Source organism: Ixodes scapularis, unplaced genomic scaffold (assembly GCF_016920785.2).
Source record: "Ixodes scapularis isolate PalLabHiFi unplaced genomic scaffold, ASM1692078v2 PGA_scaffold5__190_contigs__length_132052651, whole genome shotgun sequence".
Classification (NCBI taxonomy): Eukaryota; Metazoa; Arthropoda; class Arachnida; order Ixodida; family Ixodidae; genus Ixodes; species Ixodes scapularis.
In genome coordinates this window covers 68,195,211-68,213,861 of record NW_024609880.1, presented here as the reverse complement: position 1 = coordinate 68,213,861, position 18,651 = coordinate 68,195,211, and the positions used below count along the sequence as shown (strand labels likewise).

The following is an 18,651-nucleotide window of genomic DNA, read 5'->3' as shown; positions in this document are numbered from 1 at the left end:
GAAGTGACGCCGCTTCAGGAGTAGGATATTTCGACGTTGGGGAATAACGTATGGGAGGAAGTTGCAGCACCACTTGCCGCTTCATTCCCAGGTCTCTTGCAGTGTCCAGGAATCGACTGGAACTCAACAGAGTGTCTCTTATCAATACATTTCTGAAGGTAGCATAAAAGTTTGAAAATAATTTGTTCACTTTCACTTCGTCGTAGGTATGTGCAGATGCTTTGAAGTGCCTGTTTAGAATCTGTAAACACCGTCTATGCCTGAGGTGGCTTTGTGAATATAAATTGAAGGGCTTGATGAAGTCCTAGAAGTTCAGCCGCGGTTGAAGATGTCTTGTGACATAGCTTGAAGTTTCTCGTTGTGACATACGATGGAATCACAATGCTTGCGGTAGAACTATTTTTAAGACGTGATCCGTCCGTATATATTGTCACGGGTGGTGACCAAAAAAACAGGAAACAAAAAAGGAAGAAATAAACGTTTAATGCGGCGAACTTGTGCCAAAAATAAAAGGGTACAAAAGAAAATAACAGAGCGTCGCGGGCGCCGAAGTCGGCGAGACAGCAGAGTCGAGCGCTGGGGCGAAACTGACTCCTGCTTGCCAGGCGGAGCCGCTTTTGTACACGCGTTGGCTTCTGGAGCATTCGATGTAGAAGGTTCGACGCGTAGAACATTCCAACCTCGAATCAGCTAGACGGTTCTCGAATTCACTAGAACATCACATTACAGTGTAAACAAAAAGGCGTAGCCACGGCCAGGAATCGAACCCTGGCCATTCGCGTGGGAGGCAAGCGCGATAACCGTTAGGCTACGGCCGCGCTGCCTACTTGGCGCGCGGCAATATGTGAGTTTTCAACTAGTGTATACAGTCAATGGTGGATAAAGTGAGTTGCTTAAGCACTAGCAATGGCGCATTCGCTTTCTTGTTGATTCCTTAAATGTCAAGTTCCACAACAGGGAGAGGGAGTCTCCATGGAGGTATCGTTGGAAGATAAAACGAGCCTATATCATCAGGGATGTATTGTTCCATTTTTGACAGTGCCCTTGAATACTCTGAGTAAGGTCGTTTAAAAGTAAGATTAGCAAGTAAGTGATGACTGTGATTAGTAATATGTCTTAGATGAACTCTCAATGTTTCCTGCATCATTAGTGCCTCTACAGGTGTGACGCGTGCCTCGGCAACTGTGCCCAGAGTCTGATGTTGGTTTGACACGTGCCATGTAGAATGGGAACGCTATATCAAAGTAAGCCGGCAAATAAAGCCACACATTTCTGTAATAGGGATCTTACTGTCGTGCCCCACATGGTTCCACCGATGAAGCGAGCAAGAACACTAAAACTGGCGAGCTTTTTGCGCAAGTACGAAATATGAGGTGACCAGGTCAGACCCCTGTGGATGGTGACTTTAATAAATGTGTGCCATTTAACGTATGGTATTGTTCGTTTGCCTATCTTAAGTGGGCATTTGTTCATTCTTTGGAGGGTGAACGCAATAGCTGCTGATTTGTCAATGGAAATTTCAAGTCCACGGGCATGAAGATAATTTGTCATTTTATTTAAAGCATACTGAACCCTTGTTTTTGCTTGAACTCGTGTAGATCCAGAGGCTCATATACAGATATCATCGGCGTAGAAAGATGCCTGGATGGTAGGGGGCAGTATTTTGGCGAGACGGAAGGGAGCGATATTAAATATTATAGGACTGAGAACGCTCCCTTGAGGGACCCACCACGGGTCACCGGGTAAAAAAGCGGGTTCCCTTCTTTTCTAGATAAAAAAATTAACCTTCCTGTGAGGTAGCTTCTTGTCCACCTGTATAAGTGTCTCCCAATCCCGATTTCGCTGAGAGCTCAAAATATCGCTTCGTGAGTGGCATTATCAAAAGCTCCTTTGATATCTAAGCAAGCCGCTATTATGATTTACGATGTGCTCGCTCGTGTTGTATGTAAGTTGCGAGGTCAATGACTCTATCAATGGAGCTCCTTCCTCGATGGAACCTTTCCATGATTTCTTGGTATATTCATGGCTGTTGAAGATACCAATCTAGACGGCGGTGAATAATTTTTTCTATGATTTTTCCAACGCAACTCGAGAGCGCGACAGGACGGTACGAATTTAATTGAAGTGGCGATTTGCCCGGTTTGAGAAGTGATAAAATCCTTGCCTCTTTCCACAATTCAAGAACATTTTCATTGTTCCATGAAGAGTTGTATATTCAAAAGAAGCTTTCGCGCGTCCTTCCCCATATGTATAAAAAAAACCGTACTGTGTGCCGTCAGGTCCCGGTGAGGTGTGGGGTTTTACTGAACACAGTGCAGCATCCAGTTCGCTTATTGTGAAAATGTCGTGCATAGCTTGCTCACGAAGTACTGGCTCGACTGAGGTGCGAGATGAAGATTGGCTTATAAGGGTTGTGCATGTTGTTAACAAAATGCAATACTTGTTTGCCACCTCTTTCTCTGAACAATTTCTTAAAAACGCCAGCGAGCGAAATGGATGGTGTTCCGTAGGAGAAGATTTACGACCTCGTGAGATCTTCCACATTTTACATAATGGATTTCTGGGATATATATTTTTGCACAGCGTCTTCCAGCACTGTCGAGCGAGCTTCTTAAAATGACGATAAATTTTATTTTGCACTCTGCAAGATCCCCGCCAATTGTGCAGAGTGCAAAATTTTTTCGAATTAACATTGTCACACGACCTGCACTATTAGTGCATGCTGAATCAGATTTTTCATACCGCGACAGTTAGATATCTTTAGGTAAGAAAAAATCGTAGGGCTGCAGGCGAGCTGGTGAATATTAACCATGTTGAATTAACCTGAGACTGGATAAGAGAAGAACAATTAAAATGTAGAAAGGGCAGAAAAAAGACGGGACGACGTCTCCATTCAGACGTCGTCCTGTCTTTTTTCTGTCCCTTCTACGTTTTGATTTTTCTTCTCTACCCCAGTTTAAGGTTAATTCAACATGGTTGATCGTTAGGTAAGTTTGATTCACAGATTACAATAATGGGGAAGCTATATCTAAAAACGAGCTGTCTGAAATCAGAAAGTCTGGATCGCAAACCTCTTGCGTTCCATTGTATGATATAAGCTTTCTTGTAATGTTCATCCACTGCGCTGACGTACGCTATCTGTGATAGCAGCGATCACTAATGGGAATTATCGATCGCTCCATAGTAAGCAGAGCCTCTACTTCTGGAAAGTTGTTTGCCCCAAGGTATTCCTGTATGATAGCCTTTAACGCCACAAATAACATAGGTAGGAATACCTGTGCAAGATAGTTTTGTTTTCGTGGATGCTGTGACTGGCCTGACATTGGGTATGTCGCCGGTGTACCGGCGGGATGCGCTTGAGTATTCCGAGATCTACGAGGTGCTGGTATGGGTGTTGGCATGGTCGACCGCCCTGGACGATCCTCCGAAGGAGGAAAGTCCTTCTCTTGTGTATTTCTTTGATCTTTCTGAACCTTGCAAGAACGTTTCAGGATCTCACTGTAAGTTTTCTTTGTAGGTGCTCCGCTGGGATGCTGTGGTCGTGGTTGACGGCGAACAACTTTTGGATTTGGTGACGGAGCTCGGCGCCTGTTTGCGTTCCCTTGAGGATAGAAAGTTGTTTTGCAGCAGTGGCGGCCTTTTATGTGAATATGTGAACGAATGGTTGGCGCTGCAGTTGGCGCAATTCGGTTCTTTTTTGGAGCTACACCTCTTGTGGCTGTGCGGTCCTGCACACACCTTGCAACGACGCTCTGCTCTGCAGTTCCTGGCGAGATGTCCGTACCTTTGGCAGTTGAAGCACTGAACTGCCTGTCGAAAGTATTTTTCAACGGGATGGCTTGTGAATCCGAGGTAGATGCGCTGAGACATGGCTCGGTCCGGCCGGAAAGTGAGGACGACTGTCCTTGAAGGGTGTTGTTCAAGAATTCCGTCGTCCTGGCGTCGGTAGGCCACTTGAGGTTGAGCGGACACGACCCCAAATTTTCTTAAATACTTCAAGAGCACGTCGTAGCTCTATTCAAGTGGTACATGTTTTACTTACCTGGAATATGCCTCCGCAATATGAGCAGTCACCTGGATCTTTCCGAGAGACGGGATTGCGAGAAGCCTGTTTGCTGAGTCCACGGATGCAACATTTACGGAGAGATTGTATTCTTTTTTTATCTTGTGCGAAGCAATCTTTTCTTGTGTGGCCGCTATGATTTCACTTGCAAGAACATTTGGGTTTACACGACGGAAGGACGTGTTTGTTGTTGTGGACTACAGAAATTCCTGTTGCCCGTTTTTTTTCGGTATGTCACGACAGTGTACGGTACGTCATCGTCGGTCGCATCGGTTATGCCCCTCAATGAATATAATGAGGTGTTATCCTCGACTTGGACCCTCTCGGCAACGGCGGTGCGAATTCGCTTCAATGGGATGTTCCCGTCCGATACCGTTCCACTTATTTTTTGAAGAACCAAGTGAGGAGGGTGGAGATCAAAATAGAATTAACTGGCCTAAAGTGTTTGGTTCTAGAAGGAGCGTAAAATCGAGCTTCTTGCTCTGAACACTTATTCTTCCTTTTTGCCTGTATGAAGGTGTAACACCAAAGCCAGATTACGTAGACGCTTAACTATACACAAAGCTAGTTTACGAACAGCTCAATTGTAAGTGCAACGGCACAACGTTTTAAACAACGCCACGCATCCCTTTGAGTATCTCTCATCAGAGCGATGCCGAGAAGAAAAAAAAAAAAAGAGGGGGAACAATAAAATATATGACACGTTTGCAATCAGTAGTGTGCAGATTGCGATTCAGCACTCACTTCTGTGGCGGAAAGGAACCCCATTTCCGCTAGAGAAACTCCTTTTCCGGAGTCGAGCGCAAAACAGTCGGCCTCGATTCGATATCGCCGGTGAGCAACTGCAAGCCGATTACTAGTAGTGCGGTGGAAGCTACATGCCCGTTGGACCAGTCGTACGTCTGTCTTTTGCCACCTTGTCACTCGATCCTCAACCATAGCCTCCTCTATACTCACAAAGCCTGGCAGTTCGACGACGGAGCCATAGAGTGCACGGTCGCAGATTTGGAGCGCGCGGACCTGGTAGCACAGAGCATCAAAGAGCCATTCCTCGGGGAACCTGCACGTGAGCGCACAGCTTTTGCAGCGGCGAGGACCCGAAACACACTTGTTTTGCTCGGGAAAAGTGAGTTTCGGCGTGTCGCCGCAGCGGGGCGCCAGTCACGTAGCTCTGCTCTCATCCGTCGTCTGCCGCTCACCTTTTTTTCATTTCGGCGGCCGCTTCTCGTGGCGATGTCTTAGGCATCGTCAGTTATACCCCAACCTATGCCCACGCGCGCCGCCAGGTTATGACATGGGAGGCGGTCGATTGGTCCGGCGAGCCCGTAGTTCTCGCCCGAAGTACCGAAAGTAGAATGCTCTATTGAGGCGCTGTCGTCACGATCAAGAACGAAAAATGAAGCACATATCCGAGGTAGAAAACAAAAATAAAGTTTTTATTAATATTTTTACCGCAGCCAGGACGAAAATTGCCGTCCGTTTCTGTTCTTGTTCCGGGCTTCTTGGGATCCGACGAAAAAGAGAGAAATAAAACAAGCACGGACTAAAAGGGGCGAGCCGAGGTAGTCGTCGTAACCCGGACCAATTAAGCGCCGCCGAACGAGGCAGGGTTCGTTGCACCAAGATTAAATGAGTTCCTTTGAGCGAGATTGGTGGTTGGACGTCTGCGCAGAGCACGACACTGAATCTCTGCTCGTTCATTCGCGTGCCCGACGGGGCAGGACTGAACGCACAGCAGCACACACGCATTTTGTTTTGTATATACTAGGGTGCCTCAATGTCCTTCTGTTTAGGGTGATGCCACCCTTTGTAGTACCACATGCCGACAGCACGCGCTCACGGGGAAAATATAAAGAAATCGTTGAAAACAAAATGTCGCCATAGCACAGACAGCGCCACAAGCGCGTGCAGGGACACGCTCTTTCACGCGCTTCTGAACCAAAAATAAAAATAAACGTGTGTGACAAAATGGCGAGATGCCACCACCCTAAGCAAAGCGCACATGAAGGCACCCTAGTATATACGTGACAAGCAATGCTTCAGGTTTGCTCAAGAAACTATACTTGTAGACTGTTTAGAAAGCATATCTGCAAAGCTTTGCAGGTTCTCAGTTTATAAACTACAGTGGCAGATACCCTATTTACTCGAGTAATAGCCGCACTGTTTATAAAGAAAACCTGAGGGTTCGCTTTTCCGCAGAGCACGCGGCTTGCCAATCACCGCGATCGACAGCATGGTTCCAGCGGCCTACAGGACAGAGATAACGTCTTCGCGCGAAGCTATAGCATCTGTGGAGATTGCATTTGTATGAAGAATTGTGTTCTCGAACTAATTATTCGCTATATCATATATGCTCAACGCGATGATTGGCTGCATATGTGCTTCACGGAAAAGTAGACGCAAGGGCCTTGTTCATAAATAGTGCGCTCATTACACGAGTAAATACGGTAGCTTGAAAAACGCAAGATGAGGCTTATTATGATAATTCTTCACGATTTGTGATTCGTTCTTCCGCGCTCTCTTGAGCTAATGCCACAGTGTGATTGGCTGCGGCACGACAGTATAGACTCTCGCAACTCACCGTGTCCTTCCTTTCTTAAGTTGTTACTGACTATAGAGTTACCGCCAACTTTAGAAACGCGGGGCGTAACGATTGCCGAGCATCTTATTATCGCTTCAGAGCCTATGAAATTTTGGCATTACACACACCATAAGAGCGCCAACACTATATACCTCACTGTCGTAGTAGTACTATTACCACTTTTTTTTCCCCTCTCAATCTCAAGCGTGACTTTTAACTAAGAATCGGATATCCCGAACTCAAAAAGGGCGAGAGAGCGCGGCCTCCGGAGAGAAAGGAGGCATTAAGATGGGAAAGGAGGAGGAGGGAGGGAGGAAGAAAGGGAGTGAGGGAGAGAAGGAGAAAAAGGGGGTAACAAAGTTGGACGTATCGAGTTTTTCCCCACTTATTTCTTTTCGGATATATCGATTCGTTCGCGGATCTCCCACCAGACGTCGTTCTCCTAATGATTCGTTGCAAAGATCGAAAGGACGAGAAATACCCGAATGTTCATTCGGACACGCCGCGCATCTTTAAGCGCAGGAGGTCATCGACTCACCGGTAGCTGTTTTCTGCGGACGCACTAAAAAATGTAATAAAACAAATTAAAAAAAACATATGACGCCCAAATAAAATAAAAACTAAGGCGAACCTCTCTAATCGGCTTCATGATTCAAAAAGTAAAAGCAAAAAAGCTGGAAACACGAGCAGGAAACGCAAATGGACTCGACAGCCTACATCGTTTATACTTCTCTCGGTACGTTGGCTTGGCGTTGATAAATCGGTGGGGCGGAAAACACGGGGGAATATATAATAAGAAGCAAAACTGCTCGAACCTCCACAAAATGTTTGAATTTGGTAGAAAACGAAAACAAGAACGAGAAATGAGGCGAATAGCTGAAAATAAGACGCGCGCCTGATCGTCTGTGTAGCAACAAAAATAAAAAATAGAGCAAGAATAAAACAAAAAAACTAAGAGCAAAAGGGATATTTTTTTTTAGAAAACATCGTAAAAGCGACGGCGGCCAGTATAAGATCCCAAACGTCGTTAAAGGGGAAACTCCAGCGGTTCTGTATTTGAGACACATCAATGGCCTTCATTCGGTCTCCAGGATCACGAATATCGAGATTCGATTTCTGTTGGGTGGACGGAGGCTGCAGAAATTAATTTTGAAAGTACCGCCGAAGCCCATCTTTAACGGGGCGTGACATCATACCAGGAGTTTTCGGAATATTTTCTCTCGCGCATCTTCAGCGCCTGTCAAAACTATGCACGCGCACTCTTGCTATTTTCTAAAAGGCCAGAAAGAGATGTCATGACTGGTGTACGTCAGTGCGGAAACATTTGTTCCACGTCACCAGGCTCGATCTAAAGTTAACCGTAAAAAATGACGCCTACACGTAGCGTTCTAAACTTTTCGTCAAAGGTGCATTTCACAGGTCGGTTTTTTTCTCGTAGAATTAGAAAGCGTTGCTCCTTAATAGGGCCAAGAAGCTTGACTGGGTCAACGGCGGGTGGCGAAGCAGACGACCAAGTCGAGTTGCGGGGCGCGTTTGGCGCTCGAATTGATAGATGGCGCTACCTTCTTATCGAGACTGCACGCGACCACCGAGGTTAATTAAAATGGACATAATCTTTTTGTAACGTACCTTCGGTTAAGAAATAAATGCGGACAATAAAAGCAATACTTACAGCTTAAGAAAACGTGTTTGCATAAAGACGGCGCTTTTTCTGCCAACGGATTTCGTCTGTGTATCGTCTGCTTTCATTCGCTGGTCGGCTACACCTTTCGACGCTGCTTCTGACGCCATCTACAAATACGCGTGCCAAACGCGTCCCGCAACTCGAGTTGGTCGTCTGCGTCGCCGCCCGCCGTTGACCCTGGCAAGTGTTTCGGCCCTAATTTTTACGAAAAGGGGGCTCCGCTTCGTAATTTTACAAGAAAAAAAAAACCGACCTGTGAAGTACATGCACCTTTGACGAAAAGGTAAGATTTCTACGTGCAGGCGTCGAATTTTACTGTCCATTTTTGATCGGGCCTGGTGACTTGGGACACCCTATAGACCTTTCCAATGTTTACAAAATCACAGTCCAGCGTGCGATCTTCACAGCCCAGCAAGTGCGTGTTTGCCGCTTCGGGACGCGAGCAAAGCACGCGCCATACGCACGAACACTCAAAGTGGCACCGGCCACACGCTTCTTTTTGGAAAGCTCTATATGTGGCGAGCTTGTAACTGCACGCGCAGCCCACACGAGCGACACGCGCTTGGCGGCCCAAAGATCCTAGTGTGACGCCACGACTGGTGGGAGGTTTTTTTGCGGTTTCTCGCGTTTAGTTACATTTGCGAAAAAAAACGAACGTGATATTCATATTCACGTAATAAAAATACGCTAGAACTCCTCTCTAACTCTTTTTTTTTTAGCTTCTTTTTAAGTTGCTTCGAGATTGCTCAGACCGTCGCATTAGCGCCGACTTCTTAAGGTTAGACAAGATAGCATGTCGAGTATAGCGTCTGACCGATGTACCGATCAAAGAAAGTCATTGTGAATTTATAACGCTCCTGTCAGCATTTCAAATGAAATTTAGCCCAATGCCAATCCGACGAGGGGTGAGTCAGCTCGCGAAGCGAACTATCACCATCTAGAATAATGAAGGCCTACGAACACCCCACTCTGACTCCGTGCCATGTCATTACTGTCGGATGAAGCCCAACTTGGCTAGTACACCCGAGCCCGATGCCGAGCGTCGTCCTACACGTTGACTGGACACGAGTCCCAGCCGGGCACTGACGAAGCACTCGTATCCAATTTGTGTCTTGGCTAGCGGTCTAAATGTGATGACACTAAAATTTTATTGCAAAGGATTTGAATATTCTATGTGGCGTTGTCCGAACGTGCTCCTTCTAGTCGAGACCGGTTATAACGAAGTCGGTTATAACGAAATAGCAGTTACAGCCAAGCGATCACAATTTCCTATTCCTTTTTCGTTAACAGAAGTCGGCTATAATGAAATAGCGGATATAGTGAAGTGATTTTCGATTCCCGTTGACTTCGTTATAACCGCTCTCGACAATACTCAAAATGCTCTAGTTTGCTGACTGCATTAAATCGTCGATCTCAAGTGATCTTCAGGTGCGCGTCCGTGACAGGTGCATCACGTCGCTGCCACGGGGCAGTTCAAGATCTTTAGGCCAATCGCAGTTATGTCCCTCTTTCAAAGAGAGTTCCAAGAGCCTTTATGAAGGCCTTTGAAGGTTATTGGTCAACCAGAGGCTCTCGAGTGGCACGCGCAGAGCTGGGATCGTGAGTTGGTGATTCTCAGCTCATCCAAAGGCATTTATATAAATTCGTCTCGAAATGTTCACGGCAGAGGGGTGCCAACTGCAATGCTGAGTGTCGCGTTCGAAACTATGATTTGCAAAGATCAAACTCTCTGACGTCGTATCCCCAATGAAAACAAAACAAAAAACAAACTCAGTTATGAAGTAATACAGTCTCATAAAGAAAATGTAACTATAAAACTCTTCGAATATATCACAGCGCAGTGGAAGGTTTTAATACGAACGCCAACACCCATGCGAAAAGCGCAAGTCACCGGGCATTCATTGCATTAGATAAAAGAACACGCGGAGAAAAGTGAAGGGCGCCTTAAGGTTGCACTTTTGGAGGTTGCTTCATTTATCCCATCCGTTCGTAACGCCGGCTAAGCTCGGGCGTAAAAAGAGAGAGAGAGAGAAAAAAAAAGAAGCGTATAGCACATACCAGCAGATTTGTGTGAGCATAAGTACCAGTAACTGAACAAAGCAAAGCCGAACATCTCGGCAGAGATAGTAGCGTCCGTAGCTACATTGTTCGAGGAAAAGATGGCGCAAGCCACCCACAGCTGAAGAAGACCGAGCGTGGCCTTTACTATCTCACATCTTCATGAGTGTTCTTCACTGTTTTTATCGTATAATAATGTGCCTTATCGACCTTTCATTCATATATATTTTCTCTATCTTTCTCGTTATGGAGTAGCCGGTGTCATTTCAAGAACACAAACATCTCCATAATAAAGAAGTAATCTCTCCGACTGCTGAATAAGGTGCTGAAGATTCGCCACGCCCGATGTGTCTCAACTTGTCATATACCATAATCGAAAACATCTGGCTTCAGGCGTAGGACACCTAAAAAGGGGTGTGTGCAAAGGAAGCGCTCTTCAAAGGCTCAAAATTGTGGGCGTCGCTTGCACTTCATTCGCACCAACGGCGCTATACTCCCAAGAGGACACCATTTGAAAACCGTCGTGATCGCGCCATCCCGGGAGTGCCCAGATAGCCGCCGCAGTGGCGAAGTGAGACGACGGAATCACTCACCTGGGCTAGGAGTAGCCTGTTGCTGTGGAAGCCCTCGGTGGGCGACGGAGGGAGCCTGGACGGCGGGGGACCCGGTTCCGACGCGGGTTTGCCGGTCGCCGGAGGCGGGATCGTCCGCAGAGTGCCGTTCGCCTGGGCGCGGCTCTCGCGTCTTCGAGTCGAACCTACGCAAGAAACAAAACAAATAAAGAGACGCGCAAAGTCAGTTTCTCAACACCTTAGAATTTCCCGCACTCACAAATGCAAGCAAAGAGCTTTAGGATGGGAACCCCAACGCCTTGGATGCCCCCCAAGCCAACGTTACAAGATTACCTCAGTTGTGGAACTCCCGCGGAAGGGAATACCCGCCCTCCCTCACTTCAGTCCGCCTCCCGTCGTTCGAAGTGCCGTCTAGATTTTTGTTTACGAACTGTGTTTTCCTTAGAGTACAGTGGAACGCCAACTAGACGCTGCACTTCGAAACGTACGTATTCGCTACAATACACAGCAGTTACCACAGCAGCCATCCGGCGCGTCGAACGACGGGGAAAACGACAAAAGTCGTGGCAAGTCGTGGTAAGTGAGGGGGGGGGAGGGGGTACATCTTGGTGCGTGCAGCGTCTATGAGCAGTTCCGTAGCTGAGCTAATCTAATAAAGTTGTCCCAAGCTACTCGGCGTGTCAAACTGCTCACGCGCAGATGTTCTGCGCATGCTCTGTGCGAAGCTTCAAGTTGCAATCTAAAGCTCTGTAGTGTGTACGGGGGGGGAGGGGGGGGAAGGGGGGGGGAGGGGGGGGGGCGCAAGTTTGTTTGCTTCTTGCATGTTACGATGATGTCAGAACACCGAGCTCCTATTGGCTGATTTAAATAAAATAGTGGGTAGATCTCAAGGCATCTAGCATTCAGGTCGACCTACTATCCTTTCAGTCAACGCCAATCTGAGCTCGGCGTCGTTCTGACGTTACGGCAGATCGTGCGCAAGAAGCAGGTGACCTGCCCTCCGCATGGTTAGATACCGGAAAATCATCCAGGCGCGATGCGCGTCTGGTGTCGCTGTTGTAGATGAGAGATTCAGCACAAACAGCGCCACCACTAGCCTGCAATATTTAACGTGCATCGCGCAGTTGTGATTACACGAGCACACGCCGGTACGATGCTCATTGGCGACGTGCGCGACCAAAAGCGTCGCTGTGGTCGGCCTTCCACGATGGGCCCAAAAGCTGACTATGACGTCGGAAAGGGTATACCATCGACGGAAATAAGAGGAATGAAAGAACTTTAATTTCGACGGTGTTGGCAGTGTTGCTTTGAGAGCGCAATGATTTCAGGCTTCCACCATGCTATTTACAAACACCATCGAACTTGTTGTTCGCAAGGTAATGACGTCACAAGGGGGAACCATAGGAGGGCGCCACCAAAACATCTCGCCGCTAATACCCAGATCGAAGCGGGCAGGGGTCTGAATTGAACCCGTGGGATCCCCGCGTTTTGCAGAGCGAGGTTTTTGCTCCACATGCTCGGGGCTTAGGTGTGTTGACAGACGCGTCCACCGAGCTCATCTCGCACTCACATCAAGTACACATAAAGTTCACATCGTTCGAAAGGTCCAAAAGACCTATGATGTGAGAGAACTCATCTGTGTTCCTCCGCGTCCGGCGCTCTAAGAGGAAAATATTTTTGAAATGTATATCTATTCGAGGATTTTTTTTTTTTCTTTCTCGAAAACAACCTCGAAGTTCTCCGCTCCCTTCTACTTGTTCCTAAACACTGGTACTCAACAAGCGTAAAAACTAAAAGGAAATAAAATTCTCGTCAGGGCCTGTCTTTTGGGACACTACCGATTGCCCCAACCAGCGATAAGGTTAGAGTTATGGAGAACAAAAAGAGAAAACGAAACTATAGTTTACCTCTAGGCCAAAAAAAAAAAAAAAAGCCAAGTGGCTGTTTCTTTTTTATCGATACCTTTAAAGGTTAGAAAGAAAATAGACAAACTCCAGTAGTGATATTTTTTTTTTTTCTTTCAAAAAAGAAATGTCGACTTTACAGACCATTCCATTTAGCGCTCTCAGGGCGGCGCCATTTTGTTAGACTGCAGCGCCCTCTTCACACATCCGGGAAGTACAGCAGGTTCGGCAGGGCAAAACGAGAGAGAGGGCACGCGCCCGGACTCTGCTAGCAGACGACGAACCGGGAGGCTGCCGTTCTCCCTTTTTGCAAGCTTACCGGCGGGCAGTACCGAACATCGAAATCTCGCTCGTGGCTGCCGTTATGAAGTGGTTCGCGTTGTTAGAATATTTATGGCTACTACAAAATCAGCCTTTGGCGCTATGTTGTTTTATTTCAGAAAATGATCAACTAGCGTATCTTTGTACTGTTACTTCAATAGCAGTGGAGTCAGCCGGCAGCTGAACCACTGCGTCTATTGCGCCATGAGAGCACGTTTATATTTATTATTTCAGACTTTCACTCATTGTCGCTAAAGGCCTACACCAGTATACAAACTTCGTATAGTAAAACCGCTACAGCAACCAGGGGCTCTAAACTCGTCAGACACAAAGTTGGGGCCTAAGTTCACGAAGCGCACCGATTGGACGATTACGACGATGACTTAGCGCTTTTGTCGCCAGCGTCCAATCGGCGTGCTCCGCGAACTTTCGGTTCCAACTTTGTGTTTCACGAGTTTAGGGCACCAGAGTTACTTTTCGCCGGAGCGACAGGTCACTCTGACACAACTTTTCATTCTTTTTTTTTTTTTTCGCACGCAGGTAACATTGCAATTAAACTCGGTACGTTCTTTTTTTTTTTTATCAAGTATAGCATTGCACAATAACTTACATAACAAAATCCGCGCACCTGCGCTTGAAATTTCCAATATGACGCGATTTTAAACCGAGTTTGCACGCCAGCCGGATGGTAGGTACAGCCTACTCGGCGGAGCAGACGACAATCGGGGTGAGAAGGGGAGGGCATTTTTTCTCTCTTCGCTCTTCCTACTGGAACGGTCTATAGGATGCGAAATATCTGTGCAAAGAGCGTGGCATCATATGTTTAGTTTTTATTATTATTATTATTATTTATGTTTAAAACGATATTGCCCAAAAGGCGCGAAGTGTTTTCCAGTTATGACCTCTCGTTTAAACAAAAGTAAGCAAAATTTAAAGAAAACGTCCCGCGCGCACAGAAGATCCAACACCAAGGAAGTTAAGGAAGAAAAACTCGAGATCCCCAGAAGCGGGTAGTCGGAAACTTCAAGATAAAACTCAAAACAAAATATCCACTCCAATCGTTTCGAGACTACCGCGCCTCTGTGGTTTCGGTTTGAGGGCCGGTGAACCGCCAGGCCACGCCAATGAGGAGGCAGTCCCAAGACAAAAGGAGACCAAAACAAAAGAACAGCAAAACAATAAAAAAACAACGCAAACCAAAACAAAAAAAAAACGATACCCTTTTTCTGATTTATTCGCAGATAAAAGCAGCGAGCGTCCGAATCACAAAAGGCCGGAGTCGGAAGTCGGTCTGCTTTTTTTGGGACCCCGCCGCCCTCTGGTGTGCGAGTCGGAGAGCGCTGCCGCAGACTTTATTGAGTGCGCCTTTCGGTGGACTCGCCACGCCAAGCATCGAAGCACATCGAGCTAACACTGCTCCGCATATACCAAGAGGCACGTCTTTTTGTTGTTGTTTTTCAACCTTCGATGAACTAGTTAGAAATGCTTTATTATACAAAACATTAAAAAATAGTTTTTTTGTGTGTTTTGTTTTAAGTGCCAAAAGACATTACGCATCGCCGAACACTCATTCTCCAACCAACCGTAACGCTCGCGGTACGAACCAGACGCCAAGGTGTCAGGACTAACCGTTATTTTATTCAAAAGTTATTAGTGATTTTCTTATATTTTAATGGGCGAAAATGAGCCCCACCTCCCAGTTGAAATTTTCAGAAATTATTTATAACTTTCGCATAAGACAACAGTTAGTGCTGAAACTTCGGCATCTGGTTTTGAACGCTATCGCTACATTTGGGCGGAAAAAGAGCGTTGAACGATGCGTAATTTATTTTAACAGCAAAAAGGGGGAAAAAAATGGGGGGGGGGGGGGGGGGGGGGGGGACATGCTGTATACAGAATGTAGATAAGTACCATAGCTACTTGTTGACATCATTACCGCAGGGAGTTAGTCTATCATCATGGCGGTGCCGCAAGCTTTCGGATGCCTTCCTGATAGACCGATACTGCACGGGTTCTCAGTTATTCCATCACGAGTTGAACAAGAGCGTCGGTCGTCATATATTTTCTGACCCCGATGATCGTGGGTGTCTGTTCGTCCTACCACGAAACGAAACGGGCTCATACGCACACATCACGCGTTGTGGAGGCTGACGGTCATGTTTGACGCGTGATGAAATGACTCAGATCCCGGGCGGCAACCATCATTGAGGGCATCCTTAAGATTGTTCCGCGTCATGCGTCATTACCTAAATCTGCGAGGTAGCTGTGTGAAGAAGTATAGCTACCTTACGTATCTCAATTTTGTGTAAATTAGAAAGCTCTTCGTCTTTCCTTTTTTTTTTTTTTATTCAGTTTCTTGGAGGTTGAAAAACGTTTACAGTGACCTTTATCTCCGTAGTCCTCTAAAGCATGAAAGGCAGTACTTGAGTAGCAATCATTTAAATTTGTTTAGAAGACATTAAAAAGTCGTTTCGGGGAGTGAAGAACCTATATTTTTATTCATTTCACCGAACAAAGTTAACGGGGAAGCTCACTTGGTACATGGGTCAGGTCACGTAAATTTTCTCGCTAAATTTATCGGAAAACTGAATTGCTGAATAGGTCACGTGACGTCAATTTTCCCGCAAAAAATGGCGGGAAATGCACGCACAGACGTACGGACGTATGGACAAACATTTTTGGAATTGGGGGAGTTCCGTCAGAAAGGACTTCGTGCTTTACAACAAAAAGAGCCCTCGTATACAGACACGCCCCGCAGTCCCCCCCGAGCAGTCCGCGTTTTAGATTTCGGCGGCGTGCGTGCGTGAAGTATGCACTGGCGGAGCGCAGCACGTGATCCCGTTCTCCAGCCGCGCACGGAGACCAGTGCGGTCGGGCGTCCGGAGACCGACGGCTGATTGATCCGTTTCGTGAGCGTCAGTCCGGTTTCAGCGGTGAAACGGCTACACACAACAATAAACGCATGGTCAGTGTAGCGCGTCGCGCCTGAGCTATTTATACGGTCAGCCGCGGTGAGCGGTTGACCTGAGCACGACTCGACAAATCTTGCGGACGTGCCGAGGCCATCGCAGCGCGCGACAACTGATCAATAAGTCGTCCCTGAACTATTTGGAACCGCGTCTTCCGTGTGTGTGAGTGTGCGTGAGCCCGTCGTTTATCGTCCAATTAGCGGCATTACTCTAAAAGCCCACAGCGCCCTCAAGGACGGCGAGGCTACAAACGAACCTCTCTCGGTGGTAGTTTCACGAAGCGTAGCGAGACAAGGTACACCCCAGAGGCCTATTAAGGCAACGTAAACAAAGCTAAGCCTCTTAACTGAACCTTCGCCCGTTAATTCGAGACCTCATCGCGAGTGATCATTTATGACGTGGTTCATATCACGTATATAGCTCTAACAAACCTGAAGCGCCTACTTTTTCGTGTAGCACTTGGAAGCTCAGTTAATCCATCCTATCTACGCGGTGGTATATCAACGAATGGCAAGCCTGGTAATATGCTTCAACCAAAACAAACAGTCGGCGCTAAAATGGTGAGCATAATCTGTTTCACCCTGCTCAGTGTCACAGCGGTGCTTGTTCTCTCTTAGGTCTAAACATATTGTGGTTGTTGTTTTTCTTCATATCGTCACCCATATTTTCCGCCTGCTAAAGTAACGAGCGTAACATCTGAACTCTATAGACTGCGACCTTTTACGGTGATTAATAGACTAAGAAACGTGTGTCGTCGCGAACATATTATTACCGCCCCACGGTCGATGAAATTCCTTCCTGTATTGGACGATATACAACGTGGGGGTATTAATCACAAGGAGCATGAACTTGTACCACGTCTTGTGCTTCTTAAAACTGTCCATGAGTATAGATGATGCTATTTACTCAAATACCGAAATTGGGCATTCGATATACAGCATAGCGGCGGTTCATGCCTTATGAATGACAACTTCGAAGAGATATGGTATATGTTTGCAGAGCTGTCTCGATACAAGCATGTAGTCGGACCAGCGATGATCTTGAGGACTACTACTCCTGAATCCTGTCTTCGTTGTTGCTGTTGTTTTGTTGTTGTTGCTACTGCTTGTTTGTGTTTGTTCTTTTCTTTCGTTTTTTTTTTTTTTTTTTTTTTTTGGGGGGGGGGTGGGGGGTGCTGTTTTGGTTTTGTCAGTTTGTAGTTTTCTTTGTGTTCATATGGCACCTGCACCGGTTGCGCACAGCAGCCGCAGCGACGAGACGAGACGGAAACCGCACGCGCTTTTCCAGCCCATTGTGAAAGCGCGCACAATTGTCCAGGGGACGACCGCAATCCGTCTGAGCTGATGCTATTTCGGAGAACAATCCGACAAATGCGCGCGAAGGTACTGTCCCGCGCAGACGTTGCTGACAGTCTCCGCCTCGGGGGCTCGGACCACTTGGAGCACATTGCGCCACTCGAAAAGTAATTAAAAAGAGGCTTTTTTTCCTTCTTTCCCTCGACGACCAGTCCTTTCAAATAAGGAAACTAATTATGTTATCCAGCGCGGGGGTAAAAATTAGAATGCAGAGATTGAAAATATAGCGAGACAACGCAGGAAGAAACAAAAGAACGTCCTAAATCCCGGTCATCTTTCTCTAATGTAGCCATATAGCTGAACGCTCCACGGCCTGTAAGTTTGTGTCGCAACGTCCATGTCACTGAAGGCGTAAAAATACAGGGAGTGGCTTATTACAATCGCGCATAATTAATTTATGTACACGACACGACTTCTGTTTTTCTGGAGTCCGTACCATCGGTTGAATAGACCAATCTGCGCAGCCCACTTGATGCATAAATAAGAGGCACGTTTCAGGAATGCTTCTCATTATAGTTATGTGGATAATGATATGGAAACGATCCCGGGCACTAACACCTTGACTGTTCAGCGTCAGTCGGGTATATTTAGAACTTGCGATATCTCACTGGACTTCAAGTGTTGTCCGAGGTCGATACCTTGAGCTGCAATCAACCGGCAGAAATTCGGTGGTTAAATGGTTATTAGCGCGTATAAAAACTTCAAAGCGACCAGAGAGAGCAACAAAAGGTCACTTAATCAGACACTATCGTGTAGTTGAAGCAGACCACCGTGCTTCTTTGTACTTGTCAGGATTTCAGAAAGCTGTGGACCGAAGCAGGAGTGGAATATAAGAAATTGAGGTCCCATACATGGAGCTATTTGCCAAATTGAGAGATAATAGAGCGTCTGTGAAAATCTCGGACGGAGAAAAAAAAAAGCCGAATTGGTTGTTTTAGCTTTTATTCTCCGCAGGGGTATCGTTTAAGAGAAGCTACTGATATGGGCACGATGAGTGTTGGAAAGGCTGGACTCCATGGAACGAGTGCTCTGCGCGTAGCAACAGAACAGTGGCTGTTGCGCGCCGTGTGTAAAGCGAATGTAACTCCGCGCGAAGTTCGAATCGTTTGCTCGCCGAATACACGCTATAGGGATTTCATCCTTT

General features: G+C 46.7%; 1 protein-coding gene across 3 annotated transcripts in view; it reads right to left on the bottom strand.

The window, feature by feature from the left end:
- Positions 1–18,651, bottom strand: part of LOC8043730 (rap guanine nucleotide exchange factor 4) — a 308,461-nt gene that overhangs the window by 68,953 nt on the left and 220,857 nt on the right. For all 3 annotated transcript variants that reach the window (XM_040504817.2, XM_042294110.1, XM_042294109.1), the window contains one exon: positions 10,980–11,143. In XM_040504817.2, coding sequence (XP_040360751.1) covers positions 10,980–11,143 — 164 coding nt within the window. The remainder of the gene's footprint in view (positions 1–10,979; positions 11,144–18,651) is intronic.